The sequence below is a fragment of the Saccopteryx bilineata genome, chromosome 4, assembly GCF_036850765.1.
Source record: "Saccopteryx bilineata isolate mSacBil1 chromosome 4, mSacBil1_pri_phased_curated, whole genome shotgun sequence".
NCBI classification, from domain to species: Eukaryota; Metazoa; Chordata; class Mammalia; order Chiroptera; family Emballonuridae; genus Saccopteryx; species Saccopteryx bilineata.
Genome location: NC_089493.1, coordinates 195,244,794 through 195,270,129, shown reverse-complemented (window position 1 = coordinate 195,270,129; position 25,336 = coordinate 195,244,794). Strand labels below are relative to the sequence as shown.

The 25,336-nt window shown below is 48.2% G+C and overlaps 1 protein-coding gene across 1 annotated transcript in view; it reads left to right on the top strand.

Annotated features, from left to right (window-relative positions):
* The window catches only part of LOC136333758 (radial spoke head 10 homolog B-like), a 52,839-nt gene that overhangs the window by 21,456 nt on the left and 6,047 nt on the right, over positions 1 to 25,336 (top strand). The window contains exons 9-18 of the mRNA XM_066273361.1: positions 1,245 to 1,392; positions 2,432 to 2,553; positions 8,907 to 9,096; positions 10,426 to 10,540; positions 11,400 to 11,479; positions 11,583 to 11,731; positions 18,076 to 18,183; positions 20,131 to 20,274; positions 22,856 to 22,972; positions 24,252 to 24,345. Coding sequence (XP_066129458.1) covers positions 1,245 to 1,392; positions 2,432 to 2,553; positions 8,907 to 9,096; positions 10,426 to 10,540; positions 11,400 to 11,479; positions 11,583 to 11,731; positions 18,076 to 18,183; positions 20,131 to 20,274; positions 22,856 to 22,972; positions 24,252 to 24,345 — 1,267 coding nt within the window. The remainder of the gene's footprint in view (positions 1 to 1,244; positions 1,393 to 2,431; positions 2,554 to 8,906; positions 9,097 to 10,425; positions 10,541 to 11,399; positions 11,480 to 11,582; positions 11,732 to 18,075; positions 18,184 to 20,130; positions 20,275 to 22,855; positions 22,973 to 24,251; positions 24,346 to 25,336) is intronic.

Genomic DNA, 25,336 nt, shown 5'->3' with positions numbered 1-25,336 from the left:
GACCTTGATAACATTATACGGAGTGAAATAAGTAAATCAGAAAAAAAACTGAGATGAATCCATACATAGAAGGGACATAAAAATGAGACTCAGAGACATGAACAAGAATGTGATGGCAACAGGGGCGGGGGGGTTGGGGGAGGGGGGAGGAGGTGAAGAAGGAGAGAGGGGTTAGGGGAGGGGAGGGGCACAAAGAAAACCAGATAGAAGGTGACAGAAGACAATTTAACTTTGCGGGAGGGGTATACAGCACAATCAAATGTCAAAATAATCTAGAGATATTTTCTCTCAACATATGTACCCTGATTTATCAATGTCACTGTATTAAATTTAATAAAATAAATAAATAAATAAATAAATAGTAAAAAAGAAGCTTTCCACAGATGTCTTGAGTTTTATTGAGCTGAACTGGATCGTTGGTCCCTCTCTGAGTCAGACTGACTATGGGTCTGGGTTTGACAGATATAAAGATTGGGTTCCCAAGCCCTGGCCAGTTAGCTCAGTGGTAGAGCGTCAGCCTGGCGTGTGGAAGTCCCGGGTTCAATTCCCGGTCAGGGCACACAAGAGAATCACCCATCTGCTTCTCCACCCTTCCCCCTCTCTTTCCTCTCTATCTCTCTCTTTTCCTCCCACAGCCAAGGCTCCACTGGAGCAAAGTTGGCCAAGGCACTGAGGATGGCTCCATGGCCTCCACCTCAGGCGCTAGAATGGCTCCAGCTGCAACAGAGCAACGGCCCAGATGGGCAGAGCATCGCCCCCTGGTGGGCATGCCGAGTGGATCCCGGTTGGGTGCATGTGGGAGTCTGTCTGATTGCCTCCCCGCTTCTCACTTCAGAAAAATACAAGAAAAAGAAAAAAAAATAAAAAGAATTTAAAGCTCCCCCCTCAAAATGATTGGGTCTGTGTTCTGTGGTGGGTGCTCTGCTGGTCGTTAGCACAGTTTAGTCAGACACATTCTGTGACCTAAGGTGTTTAAAGCTGGGACGAGGGCTTGCGGCAGGTACAGCCAGAAGAGCGGAGAGAAGGAGGCCCAGGTCGGGGGAGGAGGAGGGCGTACACAGTGACTCAAGAGTCGAGGACGTGTGTGGAACTAAGCGCTTCTCTTAAAAACAAACAAGCAAGCAAGCAAACAAATGAAAAAAAAACACCACTCAAAACTCTTGAGAAAAACCGTAGTGCACATTTACCCATGTTTTTCTAAGAAATTTTTTCCTAAACTGCTAAGGTGACCTTTCTGTCTGCAGGGCCGATACACTTTCAAGAGCGGACGTGTGTATACTGGCCCGTTTTCCAATGACCACATGGTGGAGCTTCCGGATCTTGAAGATGAGCTGGTCAATGGCACAGACCCGGCCTCGGGACCCGCCCCCAGGAACCCATACAGTAGTGCTGGTAGGGAGCGCTCGCCTGTCGGTTGAAAGTTCAGTATTGTATGTTATCCATGGGATCCACTCATCAAAATATACATCCTACTTCAGAAAACAGAAGTTTGCTGAGCAACTGTTTTCTTTTTCTTTCTTTTTTTTTTTTTTTTTTTGCATTTTTCTGAAGCTGAAAATGGGGAGGCAGTCAGACAGACTCCTGCATGCGCCCGACCGGGATCCACCCAGCATGCCCACCAGGGGGCGATGCTCTGCCCATCTGGGGCATTGCTCTGTTGCAACCAGAGCCATTCTAGCGCCCGAGGCAGAGGCCACAGAGCCATCCTCAGCACCCGAGCCATCTTTGCTCCAATGGAGCCTTGGCTGCAGGAGGGGAAGAGAGAGACAGAGAGGAAGGAGAGGGGGAGGGGTGGAGAAGCAGATGGGTGCTTCTCCTGTGTGCCCTGGCCGGGAATTGAACCCAGGACTCCTGCACGCCAGGCCGACGCTCTACCACTGAGCCAACTGGCCAGGGCCTCTTCGTAGGTTTTTAAAAATACTCTTTTTTTTTTTTTTTTTTTTTTTTTCTGAAGCTGGAAACAGGGAGAGACAGTCAGACAGACTCCCGCATGCGCCCGACCGGGATCCACCCGGCACGCCCACCAGGGGCGATGCTCTGCCCACCAGGGGGCGATGCTCTGCCCCTCTGGGGCGTCGCTCTGTCACAACCAGAGCCACTCTAGCGCCTGGGGCCGAGGCCAAGGAGCCATCCCCAGCACCCGGGCCATCTTTGCTCCAATGGAGCCTTGGCTGCGGGAGGGGAAGAGAGAGACAGAGAGAAAGGAGGGGTGGGGTGGAGAAGCAAATGGGCGCCTCTCCTATGTGCCCTGGCCGGGAATCGAACCCGGGTCCCCCGCACGCCAGGCCGACGCTCTACTGCTGAGCCAACCGACCAGAGCCTTAAAAATACTCTTGTATCGCACTTATGTGGAAAATTATTTTGCCATAATGGAGAAAGATGTTAGCATTGCCTTCCCCAGTGATGCCCTGTATCTGCCTTCATTTGCTAGAAATGATCAGGAAGCTTGACACCAGCGACAGCAGTTCCATGTTAGGATTGGGCATCGAGCTGGACCTACGTTCGTTGCTAAGTGTGTACCCTGAGGAAGACCAGCCAGAGGAAAAGAAGCAGGTAGAAACTCGTACTGTTACACATCTGCATTTTAGGCTTTTAAAAATGATTTATTTTTCAGTTACAGTTGACGCGCAATAGTATATTAGTTTTAGGTGTACCACCCCGTGGCTGTACATTATATAACTCACTACGTGATCATCCCGATAAATCTTGCACCCGTCTGACGCCGTACGTAGTTATTTCAGTAGTACTGACTGTATTCCCTACTGCTTGTTCATTTGTTTTTTAGGTTACACATAGAAGCGACATCACCTGGCATTTGTCTTTCTCTGTCTGACTTATTTCACTCAGCACAGTACCCGCTAGATCAGGTGTCCCCAAACTACGGCCTGCAGGCCGCATGCAGCCCCCTGAGGCCATTTATCCAGCCCCCCCCACCGCACTCCCGGAAGGGGCACCTCTTTCATTGGTGGTCAGTGAGAGGAGCACTGTATGTGGTGGCCCTCCAACGGTCTGAGAGACAGTGAACTGGCCCCCTATGTAAAAAGTTTGGGGACTCCTTCTCTAAATTCATCCATGTTGTTGCAGATGGCAAGATTCCATTCTTTTTTCAGGCTGAGCCGTATCCCATGGTATGTATGGTACCACTTTTTCTTCATCTGCTCATCTATTGATGGACACTTGGGCTGCTTCCGTATCTTGGCTATTGTAAATAACGCTGCAATGAACATACAGATGTACATGTCTTTGATTAGTGTTTTGAGATTCTAATTTTATTTATTTATTTGTTTGTTTGTTTTTTTGAGACAGAGCAAGAGTCAGAAAGAGGGATAGATAGGGACAAACCTACAGGAACAGAGAGAGATGAGAAGCATCAATCATCAGTTTTTTGTTGCGACACCTTAGTTGTTCATTGATTGCTTTCTCATATGTGCCTTGACCACAGTACTTCAGCAGACCGAGGAACCCCTTGCTCAAACCAGCGACCTAGGGTCTAAGCTGGTAAGCTTTGCTCACACCAGATGAGCCTGCACTCAAGCTGGCGAGCTTAGGGTCTCGAACCTGGGTCCTCCACATCCCAGTCCGACGCTCCATCCACTGAGCCACCGCCTGGTCAGGCGAGTGTTTTGAGATTCTTTGGATAAATATCCTGAAGGGGAACTCCTGAGTCCCTCTTTGTCTCTTGTCATAGGCTTAAATACCAGGTCTACCGGAAAGTTCTGTTCGTTTCTATCACAACAAGTTTTGACACATAAGCACATGTTTATTTGGCGCATGTGTGCCTCTCTATTTTTATTACTTAATGTATACATACTGACGTAGCAAATTAACTAAAACAAAGTTGATTCACGTTAGTCTTATGTGTGAAGCGATAGTGTACCCATGGCTACTGATAAAGTTCATTTACACCACTGTAATTTTTACAAATTTCAACAAGGAAGAAATGCTACAGAAGCATGTAGAAATTTATTGAAAGTGTTTGGTGAAGGTGCAGTTTCTGATAGGACATGCAGAAGATGGTTTGAAAAATTCGAAACAGGTGATTTCGACCTTTCTGATAAGCCACATTCTGGGCGACCATCTTTCATCGATGACGATGTTGTTAAGACCATGTTGGAGCAAGATCCTTTTCTGACAATATCGGAGATTGCAGAAAGGCTTAATTTAGTTCAGCAAACCATTTCGGACCATATTCGGAAGATAGGATTGGTGTGGAAATATTCAAGATGGGTGCCACATGAATTAAGTCAGAAGAATTTGGATGATCGAGTCGTCATATGCACATCTCTGCTTGCTCGGAACAAAATCGAGCCCTTCTTGAACCGGATGATAACTGGGGATGAAAAGTAGACTACCTACGAAAACATTGTAAGGAAAAGGGCATATTGTGAACCCAGAAAACCTAGCCCTTCCACCTCTAAACCAAATTTGACTCTGAATAAGAAAATGTTGTGTATATGGTGGGACATTCAAGGACCAATACATTATGAGCTTTTAAAACTGAATGAAAAGCTCAATTCGGAGAAGTATTGTCAGCAACTGGATAATTTAAAGACAGCAGTCCAAGAAAAGAGGCCAGCGATGTTCAATAGGAAGAACATCATACTGCATCATGATAATGCCAGGCCACATGCTGCTTTGGGGACTGTCAAAAAAATTGCAGAACTAGGCTGGAAATTCTGTCGCATCCACCATATTCCCTGGACTTAGTACCCTCCGACTATCACTTGTTTTTGTCCTTACAAAATTCTTTGAAGGGCAAAAAATTCAACAATGAAGAAGATATCAAACAAGCACTGGTTCAATTTTTCGCATCAAAAGATAAAACATTTTTCAAAAATGGGATATACAAATTGCCCTCATGCTGGCAAGAAATCATTAATAATAATGGCAATTATATTATTTAATAAAGTTTATTGACAGTAAGAAAAATCTGTATTTTGTTTTATTCCAAAAACAGACAGAACTTTCCGGTAGACTGTATATTAATCAGGGTTTCCACAGTCCTAGGAAAATACCGTTGATGATGGCTGTCTTTTATATGAGTGTCTTTTATATGCCCGATGGGAGGTAGCTGTGAGCGAGGAGGCGTTATGAGGAAATGGAAGCCGGATGTAGGGACTCAGTGAATTATTAGTAACCCAGATCCCCAGAGCTCAAAGGGCCGAGTCACCCTGACACCCAGACTGGTCTGAAGGCCTAGGCTGTGGCCACCCCACTCAGCAGGACATTAATTCTACTGTGCATTGTTATGGGTTACCGAGGTTCAAAGAACCTCAAACCCTTTGAAATCATCAGAATCTAGGAATCCTTAGAGATGGAAAAATTGCGTGTACCTGGACCTCATGCAATTAGCATCTGGCCTCTATGTGTCTTCTGTGAAACTGCTGTTGAAGACGTTGCTTGTGACAAGAGAACCATTGGTACCTCGAAACTGCAAGGCATCTTTGCCCCTTGTCCCTTGCTCATTGCTGCCCCTTCTGGCCCCCAGGTTTTCGGGCCTCGGAAGGGACGCCCCCCCCCCCCCCCCCCCCCCGGCCCTGTCTCCTGGTCAACGCTGTACTCCGGGCTCCTGCGTCACTCACTCCATCTGTCAAGATTCCCATTAAAAATAGGAACCTTTATTACTTTCTCTGGTTACACAGGTTACACATGGTACTTGTAGAAAATTTAGAAAATTTCAATAAGAAAAAGTAGTACAGAAGAGCCTTGAGGAACCTGGACAAAATCTTGTTACCATCTCCCACTGATTTTTTTCCTGTGCAAATCCATCTCGTCGTGGGTCATTTTGTTTATGTAATGTCTCTTTGCAGGTCACATGTCACATGTAATGGTAGCTCTTCAGTGCCATGAAGGATATTCTGCCTCAATATTCAGATAAACAAATATAGATACTGATTTACCAACACAAGAAGGGATCACATTGTTTCACCGTATATACAGTTTTGTTTCACATACATATTATTTGTACTTTGGAGTTCTATTTTGAAACATGGGTCTTTCAAAACCTATGTACCGTATTTTTCGCTCCATAAGACACACTTTTTCCCCCCAAAAGAGGAGGGGAAAATGCCCATGCATCTTATGGAGCGAAAAATACAGTATTTTATTAAATATTTTAATATACCATTTGGTTCAGAATATTTTTTTTTCTTATTTTCCTCCTTAAAACCCTCGGTGCATCTTATGATCAGGTGCGTCTTATGGAGCAAAAAATTCGGTATTTGAAAAATATACCTCGACTGTTTTATAATTACAAAAGTAACACATGCTCTTACAAAAATCCAAACAGAAATCTTTGACATAGAAAGTGAAAGAATTCTGTAATTCCACACTTGAGGAATACCTTTAAAATATTTAATTATTAAAATCTTAAAAAAAAAATCTTGCCTGACCTGTGGTGGCGCAGTGGATAAAGCATCGACCTGGAAATGCTGAGGTCACCGATTCAAAACCCTGGGCTTGCCTGGCCAAGGCACATATGGGAGTTGATGCTTCCAGCTCCTCCCCCTTCTCTCTCTCTGTCTCTCTTCTCTCTCTCCCTCTCTGTTTCTCCCTCTCCTCTCTAAAATGAATAAATAAAAAAAAATTTTTAAAAATCTTTAATGGTAATATTTCACAACATGAACATACTACAATGTAGTTAGCAAAATCTACTTACTTTTTACTTATTTTTTTTTCTTTTTTCTTTTTTTTTTTCATTTTTCTGAAGCTGGAAACAGGGAGAGACAGTCAGACAGACTCCCGCATGCGCCCGACCGGGATCCACCCGGCACGCCCACCATGGGGCAACGCTCTGCCCACCAGGGGGCGATGCTCTGCCCATCCTGGGCATCGCCATGTTGCGACCAGAGCCACTCTAGCGCCTGAGGCAGAGGCCACAGAGCCATCCCCAGTGCCCGGGCCATCTTTGCTCCCATGGAGCCTTGGTTGCAGGAGGGGAAGAGAGAGACAGAGAGGAAAGCGCGGTGGAGGGGTGGAGAAGCAAATGGGCGCTTCTCCTATGTGCCCTGGCCGGGAATCAAACCCGGGTCCTCCGCACGCTAGGCCGACACTCTACCGCTGAGCCAACCGGCCAGGGCCAATTTTTACTTATTTATTTTACTTTTTATGTGAGATGATTTCAGACTTACAGAAGAGTTGGCAAAAGTAATACCGTTCCCATATTTCTCTCACCAAACCTCTCCCCATGTTGCCTATGTCACCATAGCATCTTAATCTAGCCCAAGAAATTAACTTGGCTACAGCGCTAGAACCCAACTACGGACTTGGTGGTCCCCCAGTGCCTCCTAATGCCCTTTCCTGTGTCCCAGGATTGCCCCCCCCCCAGGGTCCCGCACTGCATTTCGGCTGCACGCCTCTTTGTCCTCCCCCAACTTGTCCTGGCTCTTCCGTCCCTCACAACCTCAGGCTTTTTTTTTTTTAAAGAACTTTTTTTATTTTTATTTTTTGTATTTTTCTGAAGTTGGAAACGGGGAGGCAGTCAGACAGACTCCTGCATGTGCCCAACCGGGATCCACCTGGCACGCCCACCAGGGGGCGATGCTCTGCCCATCTGGGGTGTTGCTCTGTTGCAACCAGAGCCACTCTAGCGCCTGAGGCAGAGGCCACAGAGCCATCCCCAGCACCCAGGCCATCTTGGCTGCAGGAGGGGAAGAGAGAGACAGAGAGGAAGGAGAGGGGGAGGGGTGGAGAAGCAGATGGGCGCTTCTCCTGTGTGCCCTGGCCGGGAATCGAACTCGGGACTCCTGCACGCCAGGCTGACGCTCTACCACTGAGCCAACCGGCCAGGGCTTACCTCCAGGCTTTTGAAGAGCACTGGTCACTTACTCGGAAGAATGTCCCTCAACCTGGGTTTAGCTGATTCCCCCCCACACACATGATTATATGTTTTTATGATCTGTTATTAGAATCATTTGGTCCAAAGGTGGGTGTCTTCTCTTGAGCAGGGTTCTGGATCATTCTCTCTTCAGCTGGGACGAGCAGAAGCCTCCCCAGTGTATCCTTTCTCCTCCATGGCTGCCTTTGTCAGTCAGTTCAGTGTCACTGGTTAATCGGGGCTTCGGGGTGCGACAGGACAGAAGCCCGTCCTTCCAGCCTGCCTCTGTCAGCTCCCCACGCCTTGCCGTGCAGACATATTTTTTGAGCTATATCGCTAGATTCCATTTGCTAAGATTTTGTTGAGGATTTTTATATCTGTGTTCATGAGGGATATTTGTACGTAAGAGAATTTTATTGCTGCCATTCAAATAGGATGGCATCACATAGAAGCAGAAAGTAATTCCATTGTCCTGATAACAGCTTGTTTTTGTTTTTGTTTTTTTTTGTATTTTTTTTTCTGAAGCTGGAAACGGGGAGAGACAGTCAGACAGACTCCCGCATGCGCCTGACCGGGATCCACCCGGCAAGCCCATCAGGGGCGACGCTCTGCTCCTCCGGGACGTCGCTCTGTCACGACCAGAGCCACTCTAGCGCCTGGGGCAGAGGCCAAGGAGCCATCCCCAGCGCCCGGGCCATCTTTGCTCCAATGGAGCCTTGGCTGCGGGAGGGGAAGAGAGAGACAGAGAGGAAGGAGAGGGGGAGGGGTGGAGAAGCAGATGGACGCTTCTCCTGTGTGCCCTGGCCGGGAATCGAACCCGGGTCCCCCGCACGCCAGGCCGACGCTCTACCGCTGAGCCAACCAGCCAGGGCCAACAGCTTGTTTTTTACTGTTATTCAGAAATTGCATTTTATTGACCTGGGGATGGGTGGGTGGGTGGGTGGGACAAGTAACATTTATTGAGCTCTCACAGTGACAAGAGGTAGATACTATTTGTGTTTGTTATCTCGTTTAGTTTAGAAAGCAGGTGTTTCTTTTGCTTTTGTTATTCTTGGGTAAGTTTCAGATGGGCATGGCCTTCTCTTTCCAGGTGGAATTTGCTCTCTTAAGAAACATTACAGAATTAAGGAGAATCTATAACTTCTACAGCAGCCTAGGATGTGAGCGCCTCATGGACAACACCTTTCTGATGACAAAGCTTCACTTCTGGAGGTTTCTAAAGGATTGCAAACTTCATCACCACAAAATAACTCTTGCTGACATGGATAGGGTATTAAGTGGTGAGTATTCCAGGTCCTTCACACCTCGATGCCAGTTAGGAAATGTTGAGGAGTGACGGCGGCGGTTGGGAGAGGTGTTGTAGAAATCGACACCTGGGCTTCTTTCTTCACGAGGTGATTGAAACGTTCTTGAAGAGGCAGTCTCGTGATCTAACAGTAACAGCAAGACCATTTACAGCAGGGGTCAGCAAAACAGGGGTCCACCCCGCCTGTTCTTGTAAGTTAAGATTTACTGGGCCTGGCCAGTGGTGGCGTCTGGAATGCTGAGGTCCCAGGTTTGAAACCCTGAGGTCACCGGCTTGAGTGAGGGCTCAGCTGGCTTGAGAGTGCGCTCACCAGCTCGAGCGCAGAATGATTGACACGACCCCTTGGTCTCTGGCTCGAGCCCAGAAGTCCCTAGTTTGAGCCCAAATGTCACTGGCTTGAGCCGAAGGTTGCTGGCGTGAGCCCTAGGTTCCTGGCTTGACCAAGGGGTCGCTGGCTCGGCTGGAGTCCCCCGGCCAAGGCACATATGAGAAGCAATCAATGAACAGCTAAGGTGCCACAACTACAAGTTGATGTTTCTCATTCCTCATCCGTTCCTGTCTCTCACTCTTGCTTAAAAAAAAAAAAAATTATTATTTTTTTTGGAACACAGCCATGCCCATTTGGTTACATATTATCTATGGCTTCCTAAAACACCAGAACTCAGTGGTTGTGACAGAGGCTGGCCCACCTAGCCTAAAATATTTACCGTCCGGACCTTTGTAGAGACATTGCCTACTTCTGATCTATAGGAAAAACATGCTAAATTGTCAGGTCAGAAGCAGAGAGGGTCAGGGAGGGCTTGGAGCAGTTTAGGAAAGGCTCTAGGTGGTCTTGGGCTTGGGCTTGATTTCAAAGTAGAAAGTTCATGCAGTAAATTTAACTACTTTGAAGATTTTAAACCTTTCAGCCGAGTTTTGGGAGGCCGTTTCAAGTTATCTACGTGAAAAAATAAAATACTAGAACATTGTAATACCTCTTTACTTCAAGTCGGAGTTTGAAATAGACATAGAATCCATTTAGAATTACCAGCATTAATCACAGTGTGGCTCAGAAGACTTTGAAAAACCGCTGGGACGCGGCATCTTAAGTTTCTTATAAAGTGACCAGACACAGATCTTTCGAGGGAGACTTCATTTTTAGTTGGAAGTGGATCTGCAGGTCGGAGTAGTCTCTGGGGAGAAAAAGGACTCAGTTCTTGGAAATGGGTACCGACATTCAGATCCTTGAATTGTGGATCAGGAGCAAGTAAGGTAGAAGGTTCTAGAAAACACCAGGCATCCTCTCCACTTTTTCTTGTTTTAGCCAGTAATGACATCCCAGTTGAAGAGATTCATTTTCCATTTGCAAAAATACTTTTGAGGACATTTCTGAATTACCTCCTGCAGTTGGCCTACCACATTCATCACAAAGAGTTCCAGTAAGTACTTCCCTCTGGGCCCTGTGCGAGGAGGGGGTTCCAGCGTCAGGCCCCTGGCCTTGGGCGCCCGTAGACCTGCAGGACCAGGACAAAGCCGTTCGCCGCCAAACCCCCAGATGCCGGCTGAGAAACTGGGACGCCCTCCAGCTGTCACTCACTGGTTTAATACTGCAGACAGTCCTCGGGTTTCGTTCTCAATGGTCACAACCAGCTTCTCCTGAGGCCAGAATTTCCTGTCTGTCTCAGAGCAAAACTGATAGGTGGACCCTTCGCCCCTTCCCCGAATAACATCTGACCGACCGAGGTACACTTACGGAAATTGAGGCACTAAATACGGCTGTCATACCGTGACGTAAATGATAGACAGTCTGTGGATTTTCCAGGTTTTCCCGCTGACGTCCCTTTTCTATTCCCGGATCTAACCCAGGATCCCACATTGTGTGAAGCCGTCGTGTTTTAGCCTCCCTGCTCTCCTCTTCGTGACTGTTTCTCAGACTTTGTCTTTTATGCCCTTAACACTTTTGAAGAATATTTGTCAGTTATTCTGTAAACTGTCCCTTGAGTTCTGTCTGCTGACGTTTTCTCCTGATTACGCCGAACTGGTGGGCTTTGGGGGAAGTATGCCCAGGAGGTGAGCTGCCGTTCCTGTCATGGCCGGTCCGGGTCTCGTATCACGGGTGATGTTAACCCTGACCACCTGCTCACGGTGGTGTCGGCAGGACCGCCTTCTGCACACGCCCTCTTTCCCCCTTTCTCTGCTGGTAGAAGCCAGTCCCTGAGCCCACCTCCCACTCTGAGAGGGGCGTTGCGGCCCACTTCCTGCAGGGAGGAGTGACGGTGGCGTCCTTTCTAACCGCAGACACAGAAGCCCCTCGCTCTCCTTGTGTTTTACAAAGCTGATGAACGAGAACATTCATCCCAACGCCTGCTGCGTAAAAGGTGAGCGCAGAACCAGACCGTTCCACTGAGCACTCTTTCTCCAAAATATAATTTTGTGATAGTTTTTTTTTTCCCCAAATATTTCTTTCTGTGGTATTTTCAGGCAATTTATTCAGCGAGAGACAGCTGGCACTCTGCTTCCTGAATTACAGCGACAGGTGCTGGGAGGTATACACGGCGTACTGCCGGCCGAACGCGGAGCCGCCCCACGAGCTCACCATGAAGATGAGACACTTCCTCTGGATGCTCAGAGTAAGCGCTCACCGTGGACACTAGCCTTCTGTCCACAGGCATTCTGATTTCAATTAAGGGCGAAAGACGCTAGCCATGTTATGTGAATAATGAGGTGAAGACCTGGGATGCGTTTTCATAGCCATCAAACGTTTCCTGGGTCTCCTGTGGCAGAAAAGAGAAATTCCACTGGCCCGTGGTAGTGGGTGGCTGGAAACAGGGAGTGCCCGCCACTGTGCTTCCCACGGAGGGGAGTGGAAGGTGCAGTCGGGGCCTCTGATGTCTTCACTAATGCAGACCTTGCCATTAAAGGAAGGTGGGATGGCCTGACCAGGAGGTGGCGCAGTGGATAGAGCATCGAACTGGGATGCGGAAGGACCCAGGTTCGAGACCCCGAGGTCGCCAGCTTGAGTGCAGACTCATCTGGTTTGAGCAAAGTTCACCAGCTTGGACCCAGGGTCGCTGGCTCAAGCAAGGGGTTACTCAGTCTACTGAAGGCCCGTGGTCAAGGCACATATGAGAAAGCAATCAATGAACAACTAAGGTGTTGCAACGCGCAATGAAAAACTAATGATTGATGCTTCTCATCTCTCTCCATTCCTGTCTGTCTGTCCCTGTCTATCCCTCTCTCTGACTCACTCTCTGTCTCTGTAAAAAATTAAATAAATAAATAAAAATTAAAAAAAAAAAAGGAAGGTGGGATGGATATCATTTAAGAAAATTAGCATTCATCAAAAATGTAATTCTAGACCCTGGCTGGGTGCTCAGTGGATGGAACATCAGCCTGGTGTATGGACATCCTGGGTTTGACTGGGAGGTCAGGGCACACAAGAGAAGCAACCATCTCCTTCTTTCCCCCTTTCTATCCCCCTTCTCTCCCTCTTCGCCTCCTGCAGCCAGTGGTTTGAGTGTCAGCCCTGGGCACTAAAAATAGCTCAGTTGATTTGAGCATCGGCCCCAGACAGGATTGCCAGTTGGATCTTGATTGGGGCACATGTGGAAGAGTCTGTCTCACTATCTCCCCTCTTCTCACATTAAAAAAAAAAAGTAATTTTAAAAAGTTACCAGTTTAGAAAATAGAACATCAAATTTATACAATATTCTCATACTACTGGTATTTTTTGTTTCATAATACTTTTGATTTATCTTGTGGGAAGAAAAATGCTAAAACTAAAAGCAAGGAATACCAGTAGGAGATAGACTGCTTTAAGAAATTTAAGTGTTGTCTATATATATGAAAAACTGACAACCTAGTGTCTATAGGAAAATAGTGGGTTTTTTTAAAATTTTTTAAATTCATTTTTAGAGAGGAGAGAGAAAGGGAGAGAGAGAGAGACAGAGAGGAGAGAGAGACACAGAGAGAAGGTGGGGAGGAGCTGGAAGCATCAACTCCCATATGTGCTTTGACTAGGCAAGCCCAGGGTTTCGAACTGGCGACCTCAGCATTTCCAGGTCAACGCTTTATCCACTGCGCCACCACAGGTCAGGCAATAGTGGGTTTTTTAAGTAGGTGATTTTACACAGTGGATAGAGTGTTGGCCTGGGACGCTGAGAACTCTGGTTTGAAACCCTGGGGTTGCCTGCCTGAGTGTGGGATCATAGACATGACCCCATGGACGTTGGCTTGAGCCCAAAGGTCGCTGGCTTGAGCAAAGGGTCACTGGCTTGGCTGGAGCCCCCCGGTCAAGGCATGTGTGAGAAAGCAGTCAATGAACAACTAAGGTGCCGCAACTATGAGTTGATGCCTTTCATCTATCCCTGTCTGTCCCTCTTGCAAAACAAACAAACAAAAAAAGTATGTGATTTTTATTTTTGGGTGGAATATTATATAACTATTGATTTGTTCACTTTCCCCGGTTCTTCACTGTCCTTTATAATTGAAGAAAGGAGGTCGTGTGTCCCTGCAGATTGGTCAGTTTGGGCTGGCTGCAGCCTCCGAGTTGATGAACTTGTTTCTCCTTGAAGTTAGTTAGAAGCTTGGTTGGATTCAGGCTTTTTCCCCTGGCAGAGCCACAGCGGTTCTGCACACTACCTGTTGCATCACACCCAACGCTCCCTCTCAGGGCCGCTGACACAGACCAGCGGGTTATACGGTGTCAGCACAATCCTTCCATCAGCTCTACCCCGTAAGCCTTTCTGTCATGGCTGAGCAGCCCTGGGGGGTCACGGCTAACACCCACACTTCATAACGTGTCCCCCAACCGTAACTCTAATTCTGTCATTCCACCTGCATTGGTTAGCTGTGAATCCTATTTAAAGTCAAGAAGGTGACCTCATCAGCTATTTGATTACTCCGAAATCCAGCCCATCCAGGAAGGAGGGAGAGATGCTCTATTTCCCCTTTTTATTAATTTTCAGGATAAAGATCTGTGTCTTAGTAATTCTTCAAAGGTGACTGGTAAACTTTTCAAAAAATGATCATCAACTCTTGGATTTGTACATATTTTATGTGTTTTCAATCCATTGCCGTCATTTCTTTGTTGATGGTCAAAGAGTCTCTTCAAGTCGGGACCTGTTACCGTGAATCTATTGATGCTGTTTATCAGTTTTGAAAATTTCCCCAGTGTTACTACTTGAATCATTGCTTCTGAACCATTTCTCTCTCTGGGACTCTAACTAAAATATTTTACACTTTATAACACTGTAGCCTCTATTTCTTTTCTCACGTCCCATTCTTTTTTTCTCTTTGTAGCATACTCAGCATTACTTTTTAAAAAGAATTTACTGACTTTTATAGAGAGAGGAGGAAGGAGGAGTGAGAAGGATTGACTCATGGTTGCTTTACTTGAGTTGTTCATTGCTTGCTTGTCGTCTGTGCCTTGACCTGGGCGAGCCCAGGGTTTCAAACCAGCAACCTCAGCGTCCTGGGTCGATGCTCTGTCCACTATGCCACCACAGGCCAGGCATCAGCATAATTATTTTGAGATTCATCCAGGTTGTACTTATAGTTCTTCATTGCTGATTATATCCCATTTGATGACTGCAGTACACAGATTTGTTTATGCGCTCACCTATGGCCACCTGAGTTGTTTACAGTTTGCAGCTGTAATGAGTAAAGACAGTATGGCCTGACCAGATGGTGGCACATATGATATTCTATCCAGGTTTATTTATTCTGACCACCGCCTGGTCAGGATAGAGCGTCGGACTGGGATGTGGAAGATCCAGGTTCGACACCCCGAGGTCACTAACTTGAGCGCAGGCTCATCTGGTTTGAGCAAAAGCTCACCAGATTGGACCCAAGGTCACTGGCTCGAGCAAGAGGTTACTCGGTCTGCTGAAGGCCCGCGGTCAAGGCACATAAGAGAAAGCATTCAATGAACAACTAAGGTGTCACAACGAAAAACTGATGATTGATGCTTCTCATCTCTCTCCGTTCCTGTCTCTCTGTCCCTATCTATCCCTCTCTCTGACTCTCTCTGTCTCTGTAAAAAAAAAAAAAAAAAAAAAAGACAGTATGAAAAATTGTGTACAGGTTTTTCTATGGACACTTTTTATTTCTCTGGGGTAAATGCCCAAGACTGTAGTTGTTAGGTTGTGTAATAAATATTAAATTTTTTTAACATTATTTTTTAATCTTTTTTTAAAATTTTATTTATTCATTTTTAGAGAGGAGAGAGAGAGACAGAGAGGGAGAGAGAGGAGAGACAGAAAGAAGGAGCTGGAAGCATCAACTCCCATATGTGCCTTGACTAGGCAAGCCCAGGGTTTCGAACCGGCGACCTCGGCATTTCCAGGTCGACGCTTTATCCACTGCGCCACCACAGGTCAGGCTAAATATTAATTTCTTTTTAAAACTGCTATATTATCTTTGAACCCTCCTATCGTATGTCTCATTTCTGCTGGTCATATTCTTAATTTCCAAAAGCGTTCTTCGTTCTTTATCTCTTTTTTCAAGCACTTATTTTTTTATTTTTATACAGGACAGAGAGAGAGTCAGAGAGAGGGATAGACAGGGACAGACAGAGAGGAACGGAGAAAGATGAGAAGAATCAATCATCAGTTTTTTGTTGCGATCAAGCTGGCGACCTCAGGGTCTTGAACTTGGGTCCTCCGCATCCCAGTCTGAGGCTCTATCCACTGCGCCACCGCCTGGTCAGGCACAAGCACTGTTATTTTTTAAACCTGGATAGAATATCATTGTTTTCTTATGCCTCTGAACAAATGAGTGATCTGTGGGAGGGCGCTAAATGGAACGTGTTTTTCTGCACTCCGCCTCTGTGCCCTCCAAGTCCTGTTCCCCCCACCCCCATCTTGGTTTGGTCCTCTGTTGTGTGAAGGCTTTCGCTTTAATGTGTGGTGAACCTGGCTGGCCAGTCTTACATAGGACTGGGGCGTGATGAGCTGCCCGGGGCCTCTTTGTGGATGAGGGGCACTTGTCACAGATGAGGTTAGATTTCGTGGAGCAGCCAGGTCACTCTGTCCTCCCCCGCCAACGCTCCAGACACCCCTCTCTTCTCTCGGATGTGTCATTTTCCAGGAGAGGATTTCTCCTCACTCACTCCTGAGGGACGTAAACCTGGTTTCCAGTTCCTAGAACAGAGCGGAGGGGGAGGGTCCGTGGAGAGGCAGGGCCTTCCCAGGATGTACTCCACCTAATCCTTGGTTCAGCAGCACTGTGACGGTTACACAGGATTGACTGTTCTCCAGGCCAGATGCGTTCTGGTTCAGTATCGCAGAGAGCAGACCTGCCTTCTGCTCGAAGGTGGAAAGGGCCTTCACCTAGACTGTCACCTCGTCTCCGTGTGTTCAGCCCTACCTGCCGTGGGACTTCCAGAGGTGCCTCTGCTCCCCGAGTTCCCACAGCGTCTGCTGACTGTCCTCCCCCCTCCAGCTCTCCGTTCCTCTGCTCTGATGAGTCCGCCACCCAACATGTTCCCACTAACAGAACTGCGCTGATACCTCACGTCCAGATTACCTACGTTCCCATTCTCACTGTGCTGTGTTTATGCCTCTAAAAGAATCTTCCCTGTTACCTTTTAAAAGGATTTTAGGTTAGGAAAAAAGAGGCGACTACTGATGTTAATCCAGAATGCTTTACAAAATTACCAGGTTTTTTTGTTTTTGTTTGTTTGTTTTTGTATTTTTCTGAAGTTGGAAACGGGAGGCAGTCAGACAGACTCCTGCACGCGCCCAACCAGGATCCACCCAGCATGCCCACCAGGGGGCGATGCTCTGCCCATCTGGGGCATTGCTCCACTGCAACCAGAGCCATTCTAGCGCCTGAGGCAGAGGCCATAGAGCCATCCCCAGCGCCCGGGCCAACTTTGCTCCAATGGAGCATTGGCTGTGGGAAGAGAGAGACAGTGAGGAAGGAGAGGGGGAAATGTGGAGAAGCAGATGGGCACTTCTCCTGTGTGCCCTGGCCAGGAATCAAACCTGAGACTCCTGCACGCCAGGCCGATGCTCTACCACTGAGCCAACTGGCCAGGGCCAATTTTTTTTTTTTTTGTATTTTTTCAAAGTTAGAAGCGGAGAGGCAGTCAGACAGACTCCCACATGTGCCCAACCAGGATCTACCCGGCATGCCCACCAGGGGGCAATGCTCTGCCCATCTGGGGCATTGCTCCACTGCAACCAGAGCCATTCTAGCGCCTGAGGCAGAGGCCATTGAGGGGTCCTCAGTGCCCGGTCCAACTTTGCTGCAATGGAGCCTTGACTGCAGGAGAAGAGAGAGATAGAGAGAAAGGAGAGGGGAAGAGTAGAGTAGCAGATGGGCGCTTCTCCTGTGTGCCCTAACCGGGAATCGAACCTAGGACTTCCACAGGTTGGGCTGATGCACTACCACTGAGCCAACTGGCCAGGGCCCCAAATTACCAGTTTTTAATATAATTCATTTCTGGTACATTTTCTTAAAAGTGTTGTATCAATATAAGCTGACATTAAAAAAATATATGCCCTGGCCGGTTGGCTCAGCGGTTGAGCGTCGGCCTAGCGTGCGGAGGACCCGGGTTCGATTCCCGGCCAGGGCACACAGGAGAAGCGCACATTTGCTTCTCCACCCCTCCGCCGCGCCTTCCTCTCTGTCTCTCTCTTCCCCTCCTGCAGCCAAGGCTCCATTGGAGCAAAGATGGCCCGGGCGCTGGGGATGGCTCTGTGGCCTCTGCCCCAGGCGCTAGAGAGTGGCTCTGGTCGCAACATGGCGACGCCCGGGATGGGCAGAGCATCGCCCCCTGGTGGGCAGAGCCTCGCCCCTGGTGGGCGTGCCGGGTGAATCCCGGTCGGGCGCATGCGGGAGTCTGTCTGACTGTCTCTCCCTGTTTCCAGCTTCAGAAAAATGAAAAAAAAAATAAATAAATAAATAAATATATAGCTGTGTGTAATTATAGGCCATTACGGTCTGATTGGCTGTGTTTCTTTTACAGGACTTTAAAATGATAAATAAAGAATTAACAGCAACCAAATTTGTGGAGGTCATAGCAGAAGACAATCCTTTTGTATATGACGGAATTGACTACAACTGTGAACTTGAGGTCTGTAACGAGGTGACGCAAGTGGTAATGATCTAATTCAGGCTGTTTGTTTTACCTTGAATACCAAGAACCAAGATTTGATTGAAAGGAATTCTAACTCAAATACATAAAATTGTGTGTGTGTGTGTGTGTGTTTATCTCCTTGATTATATTAGAAACCTAGAGATTAACATTAAAAATCCTTCTGTCAGGACATGATGAACAAAGTCGAAAGAATATAAAGGTACCATATTATTTCATGGATAATTTACTGAGCAATTTAATACATATTCACGTCCTGTGCTTTACATGTCATATACTCCAAGAGGCTAATTGATCTGCAGCGAATTAGGGATGAGGGTCTGGGCTTGTTAGTGGTTCTTGTAGCAGGCAAACACCTCCTTGTGCCAGTTAGTTCAGTGGTCGGCAAACTCATGAGTCAACAGAGCCAAATATCAACAGTGTAACAATTGAAATTTCTTTTGAGAGCCAAATTTTTTAAACTTAAACTATATAGGTAGGTACATTCCTTATCGAGGTAGCGCCCACACGTGGTGTTTTGTGGAAGAGCCACACTCATGGGGCCAAAGAGCTGCATGTGGCTCGCGAGCCGTGGTTTGCTGACCAAGGTAATGGACCCACCTTCGGGCAGGTCTCAGCCCATCAGACCAGACACCCTGGTGCTGAGGGGATGCTGAGCAGACCCCCTTGGAGAAGCAAGTTTTGGGTCTTCGCTGGAAGCGATGTTCTTCTCCCTGGAAGCAGGCAGAGCTCAGGACCGACAGACATAAGAGGTGGACAAAGCCAGTCCACGCCGGCCATCTCCACACACACACACACACACACACACACTCTGCAGGCCCACGTGCTGGGGCCACAGAGGGTGGCAGGGAGGGCCGCAGCTGCTGAGTGGATAACACTTGCACGTCACAATTGGTGACCAGGTGCCACTTTGCTAATATTCAAGAAAAAAGGAAACGCTTTGGAAAATGACGGTTTTCAATTAGCTATATTACAAAATGTTTCCATCAAAGTAGGAAAAGTGACTTACAAATCTAATGCTAAAACATATATCATAATAGGTTGTTATTCTTTTTTAGTGAGAGGAAGAGAGAGAGAAAGAGAGAGAAGCAGCATCAACCTGCAGTTGCGTCACTTTAGTTGTTCACTGATTTCTTCTCATCCGTGCCTTGACCTGGGGGCTCAAGCCAAGCCAGTGACCCCTTGCTCAAGCTGGCAACCTTGGGCTTCATGCCGCGACCATGGGGTCATATTTATGATCCCACGCTCATGCTGGCGAGCCTGCACTCAAGCTGGATGAGCCTGTGCTCAAGCCAGCAACCTTGGGGTTCTGAACCTGGGACGTCAGTGTCCCAGGTCAACACCCAATGCACTGCACTACCACCGGTCAGGCCATAATAGGTCTCTTATTTATTTATTTATTTATTTATTGTATTTTTCTGAAGTTGGAAATGGGGAGGCAGACAGACTCCCGCATGTGCCCGACCGGGATCCACCCAGCATACCCACCAGGGGGCGATGCTCTGCCCATCTGGGGCATCACTCTGTTGCAACCAGAGCCATTCTAGCGCCTGAGGCAGAGGTCATAGAGCCGTCCCCAGCGCCCGGGCCAACTTTGCTCCAATGGAGCCTTGGCTGCGGGAGAGGAAGAGAGAGACAGAGAGAAAGGAGAGGGGGAGAGGTGGAGAAGCAGATGGGCGCTTCTCCTGTGTGCCCTGGCCGGGAATTGAACCCAGGACTCCTGCACGCCAGGCCGACGCTCTACCATTGAGCCAACTGGCCAGGGCCCATAGTAGGTCTTTTAAATGAAGTAGGTTTGATTGCAAATTGGTATACCCACGATCCTTAAGCACTGAAGAGGCGTTTCCTCTGGAGTGTAGGACTCTGAGGTGAGGTGCTGACTGAGCACAAGGTCAGGATGAACAAGACCATTTTCCTCTGTTTCAGCTGGTTTTCCTGGAATTCTTTGAAGCTCTCTTAAGCTTTGCATTCATCTCCGTTACTGACCGAATGACTAAGTCATCTATAAGTTTTCCAAATGATGACTTCACTGTAAACAAACCTGGAAGAAGTTCTAGGACAGAAAATAAGGTAACGAGCAATATCTTAGCATGCAGAGCAAGAAATGGTTTTATTCTGGAATGGTTAAACCATCCTCAAAACTGTCCTCAGCTTTTGTAACCCTTCAAGAAATAATTTAAGACTTCTCTTCACATTTTGGTTTTTTTTTTTTTAAGTTAGAGAAAATGTATTTCCTGGCCACAACCCAGGAAGCAGACTCCTAGCCACCAAAAAAAAAAAATAATAATAATAATAAAAAAATAAAGTAATGAAGGTCAGAGTGCTTACAAACTTGCTGGGTGGGCTGTGAGTCTTAGAACGCCGGAGAAGTATTGTTCTGAGATGTTTCGTTACACAATGCAGCGTGTGCGAGGGTGGTGAGCCTGCCCCCGGGGTGAAGTGCTGAGGGACAGCTCCTGAGTGTGTGTGGGATGCCAGATGGGTCCCTGGGGTGGGGGACCGTCTCACGGGGCTGGGCCCTGGCCTTCCCTGAGAGACTGCGGGGGGTTGGGGGCAGGGGCAGTAATTTACTGAAGGCGAGATCCGGTGCTGGGCACCCTGAGACAAAGCAGTTCTGGGTGGGGGTTTGAGGTTGATGGGCTCAAATGATTTCTGATTTTTTTTTTTTTTTGTATTTTTCTGAAGCTGGAAATGGGGAGAGACAGTCAGACAGACTCCCGCATGCGCCTGACCGGGATCCACCCGGCACACCCACCAGGGGCGAAGCTCTGCCCACCAGGGGGTGATGCTCTGCCCCTCCGGGGCGTCATTCTGCCGCGACCAGAGCCACTCTAGCACCTGGGGCAGAGGCCAAGGAGCCATCCGCAGCGCCCGGGCCATCTTTGCGCCAATGGAGCCTTGGCTGCGGGAGGGGAAGAGAGAGACAGAGAGGAAGGAGGGGGGGGGTGGAGAAGCAAATGGGCGCTTCTCCTATGTGCCCTGGCCGAAAATCGAACCCGAGTCCCCCGCACGCCAGGCTGACGCTCTACCGCTGAGCCAACCGGCCAGGGTGATTTCTGATTTTTGAGCCATTTATTTGGAGCCATAAGGGAGTCTTGGGGGCCAGGGAGCCCCACAGCTGCGAAATTCTTCAGAGCTGCTCATGCAGGAGCCCTCTCATTGTGGTTGGTCTAAGGACAGACGACATGAACCCTGGGCTGGACTTTGGGCCCTTCGTGTGCTGGAAGCTTCCTGTTCAACTTGAGCGGCTCAGGGTTCACCCCTGCAGCCAGATACGCCTCCTCCGGGCTGAAGACGTGACTGGGGTCCAGCTCTCGGCTCTGAGGGAACTGCATGTCCACCTTAAGTCCATCCATGATCTTATGGGTGGTGTCACCACGGCCTCTGGCCACCGACTGTGAACATTCTGGTCCAGGGATCGTCCTCAGACACCATCAGACCTGCTTCACTTCTGGATGTCGGTGTGGTGTTTCAAAATAAACAAACACTTACATTCATACAGGGGAGCGTGAGTCAGTGATGAAACAACTCATGACACACATAACACCACACATGAATCAAAACGAATATGCTGGCTGAAAGAAGGGTATATGCTGCTGTGATGATACAAGGTATATAAAATTCTAGAAAGTGCACAGTAACCTGTGGGGACAGAAAAAGCATGTCAGCGGCGCCTGAGGGTAGGGACGGGGGAGTTTAGCAAGAGGCACAGGAAATTTTCGGGGGTGACAGATATATTCACTGTTTTGACTGAGGTGGTTTCATCCATTAGGACACTATGTGTAGTTTATTGTAAATAGCACTTTATTAAAATTGCGTGCGGCCTAGCGTGCGGAGGACCCGGGTTCGATTCCCAGCCAGGGCACACAGGAGAAGCGCACATTTGCTTCTCCACCCCTCCGCCGCGCTTTCCTCTCTGTCTCTCTCTTCCCCTCCCGCAGCCAAGGCTCCATTGGAGCAAAGATGGCCCGGGCGCTGGGGATGGCTCTGTGGCCTCTGCCTCAGGCGCTAGAGTGGCTCTGGTCGCAACATGGCGATGCCCAGGATGGGCAGAGCATCGCCCCCTGGTGGGCAGAGCGTCGCCCCATGGTGGGCGTGCCGGGTGGATCCCGGTCGGGCGCATGCAGGAGTCTGTCTGACTGTCTCTCCCTGTTTCCTGCTTCAGAAAAATGAAAAAAAAAAAAAATTGCGTGGCCCTGGCCGATTGGCTCAGTGGTAGAGTGTCGGCCTGGCATGTGGAAGTCCCAGGTTCAATTCCCAGTCAGGACACCAGAAGAAGCACCCATCTGATTCTCCACCCTTCCCCTTCTCCTGTCTCTCTGCCTCTCTCTTCCCCTCCCGCAGCCAAGGCTCCATTGGAGCAAAATTGGCCCGGGCACTGAGGATGGCTCCATGGCCTCTGCCTCAGGCGCTAGAATGGCTCCAGCCGCAACAGAGCAATGCCCAGATGGGCAGAGCATCGCCCCCTGGTGGGCATGCCGGGTGGATCCCGGTCAGGCACATGTGGGAGTCTGCCTGACTGCCTCCCTGCTTCTAACTTCAGAAAAATACAAAACAAAAGAAAAAAACATATAAAATCGTGTGTATTTATGTCTGTCTCCACGGAAACCAGGAATTCTCTCACGGGTTTGTCCTTGCTTCGCATCCCCAGAACAGGAGTCTGGCCACAGTCACGAGCGAGGACTCCGATGCGACCGGGGGAGGCACCACGTCCTCTTCCAGCAAGATGGGGCTCCTGTTTGATTTCAGCAAAGTCAAGCTACCAGAGGTTAGTATTTACAGCGAACCCCAGAGACACAGCACGTGGTTGTGGTTTCACCACTGTTGTGCACCTGCTGTGTGAGGACGCTCTTCTCTGTGCTCGGGAATCGTGCCGTGAACAGAAGCCCGTCCTCTCGTGGACTGGATCTTCTAGTGAGATGGTGACAGGTGCCCTCAGGAACAGCTAACACCCGTGGGGTGCTTGCCAGGCACTTCCTGGGCACTCGCCCCCGCAATGCCCCCCGCAGCAGTTCGGGGCTGTTACCGTCTGTAGGCGGGAAGGGGGGCACAGAAAGGTTAAGTGACGTTTCCACAGCCTCGGAACCAGGACGCGGCGGAGTTGGGGACCGTATGCGGTGGTCTGGCTCCGGCTCTGCCTGTGAGCACGGCGCCACCGTACTTGACTCTTAGGGGGCAGAAGCGGCAGGAAGCGGCAGGCTCTGGTCTGCGTGGCAGCGGGGCAGGTAGGGAGGTCTTCTGACAAAGTGACCTTCCAGCATTCCTGAAGGAAGGGAGGTGCCCCCGTGTAATGACCCGGGGCTTGCGTTGTGGACGGGACCGGGCAGCAGCGAGCAGAGCCGCGCGGCACGGCTCAGGAAGGTGCACGCGGGCAGCGGAGGGCCAGCCCAGGGCAGCGTCTGGCCCTGGTGGGGGAGGTGAAGGCCCCCGCCACCCCCCCCCCCCGAGCAGAGGGGCCAACGGGCTCGCTGTGGCTTCGCTGCTGCCCAGTCAGGGGAATCATCTGAAGGCATTTTGAAAGCCATGGAGTCTGAGAGGGAAAGACAGGCGAAGATGATTGCAAGACTTCTGGCCAGAACGACTGGAATTCCGTGTAGAGTCACCATTGACCGTGGAGGGGAGATGAGATTGGGGCAAAATGAAGGGGTTGGTTTTGGACTAAGACACATGTCATCCAAGTGGTGACAGCAAGTGGCACGGCCGGATACACAGATGTCGAGGGTGAGAGCTAGCTGGAGACAGAAGTGTGGGTGCAAACAGCATGCCTATGGCAATTAAAGCATTAACATAGGAACGTCAGTAGGGTTAACTCTGTACAGTACTGTCTCAAATCTTTGGTTTCTTAGGGCTTGCAGTAGGTGCAAGAACTGTTACTCATTTCCTTAGTAGTATATCACTATTTTATACAGGTTAAAAATAGTCAAGGTAGCTTAAAGAGAAGGGCCTCATGAACAATTTTCTAAATTACTTATAATATAGAAAATTAGTTTTAGTCCATAATGATGCAGAAATAATATTTTGCTTTGTGATTATTTAAAATATAAAAGCGCAAGTCCGGAAGGTCTCTAAGTGATGACAGAATTTCCAAGATGAATTTCAGATGTCTAGGAAAAGGGCTAACCTCTCCTTTGTCTCAAAATGGTGAGTATTTGAATTGTAGAACTTTAATTTTGACAAAACTGTTGCTTATAAATGATTTAGTTTATAAAAAAAATGTATGACTCTTTTAAAACAAACACCGTTTTATGTATGTATATAAAGTTAGGCTGGTACTCCTGCTTCCAATTCTGCCGCCTGCTTGACCGAGTTCGCTTTGAAGGCGTGATCTTACTAAGGTTGTTTTTGTTTATGTTTTTTCAGTTTTATTGAGGTATAATTGACTTACATTGCTGTATAAGTTTAAGGTATACAACATAATGATCTGACATACCGTATTTTTTGCTCCATAAGATGCACCTGACCATAAGACACACCTAGAGTTTTAAGGAGGAAAATAAGAAAAAAAAACAAACATTCTGAACCAAATGGTATGTTAAAATATTTAATAAAATACCGTATTTTTCGCTTCACAGGATGGACGGGCATTTTCCCGTCCACTTTTGGGGGGGGGGAAGTGCGTCTTATGGAGTGAAAAATACGGTGGTATATATTATGAAATGATTATCACAATGTTTAATTAATAGCCATCATGTCATAGAGATACTAAAAAAAGAAATGTTTTCCTTGTGATTGAGAACTCTTATGATTTGCACTCTTAACGATAGCCTTCATGCTGTACATTGTATCCCTGCTGCTATTTATCTTATACATGGGTCTGTTCTTCTTGACTGCCATCTAATTCCCCTTCCCCCGCTTCCGGTAACCACAAATCGGATCTCCTTTTCTATGAACTTTTTTTTTTTTTTTTTTTTCATTTTTCTGAAGCAGGAAACAGGGAGAGACAGTCAGACAGACTCCCGCATGCGCCCGACCGGGATCCACCCGGCACGCCCACCATGGGGCGAAGCTCTGCCCACTAGGGGGCGATGCTCTGCCCATCCTGGGCGTCACCATGTTGCGACCAGAGCCACTCTAGCGCCTGAGGCAGAGGCCACAGAGCCATCCCCAGCGCCCGGGCCATCTTTGCTCCAAT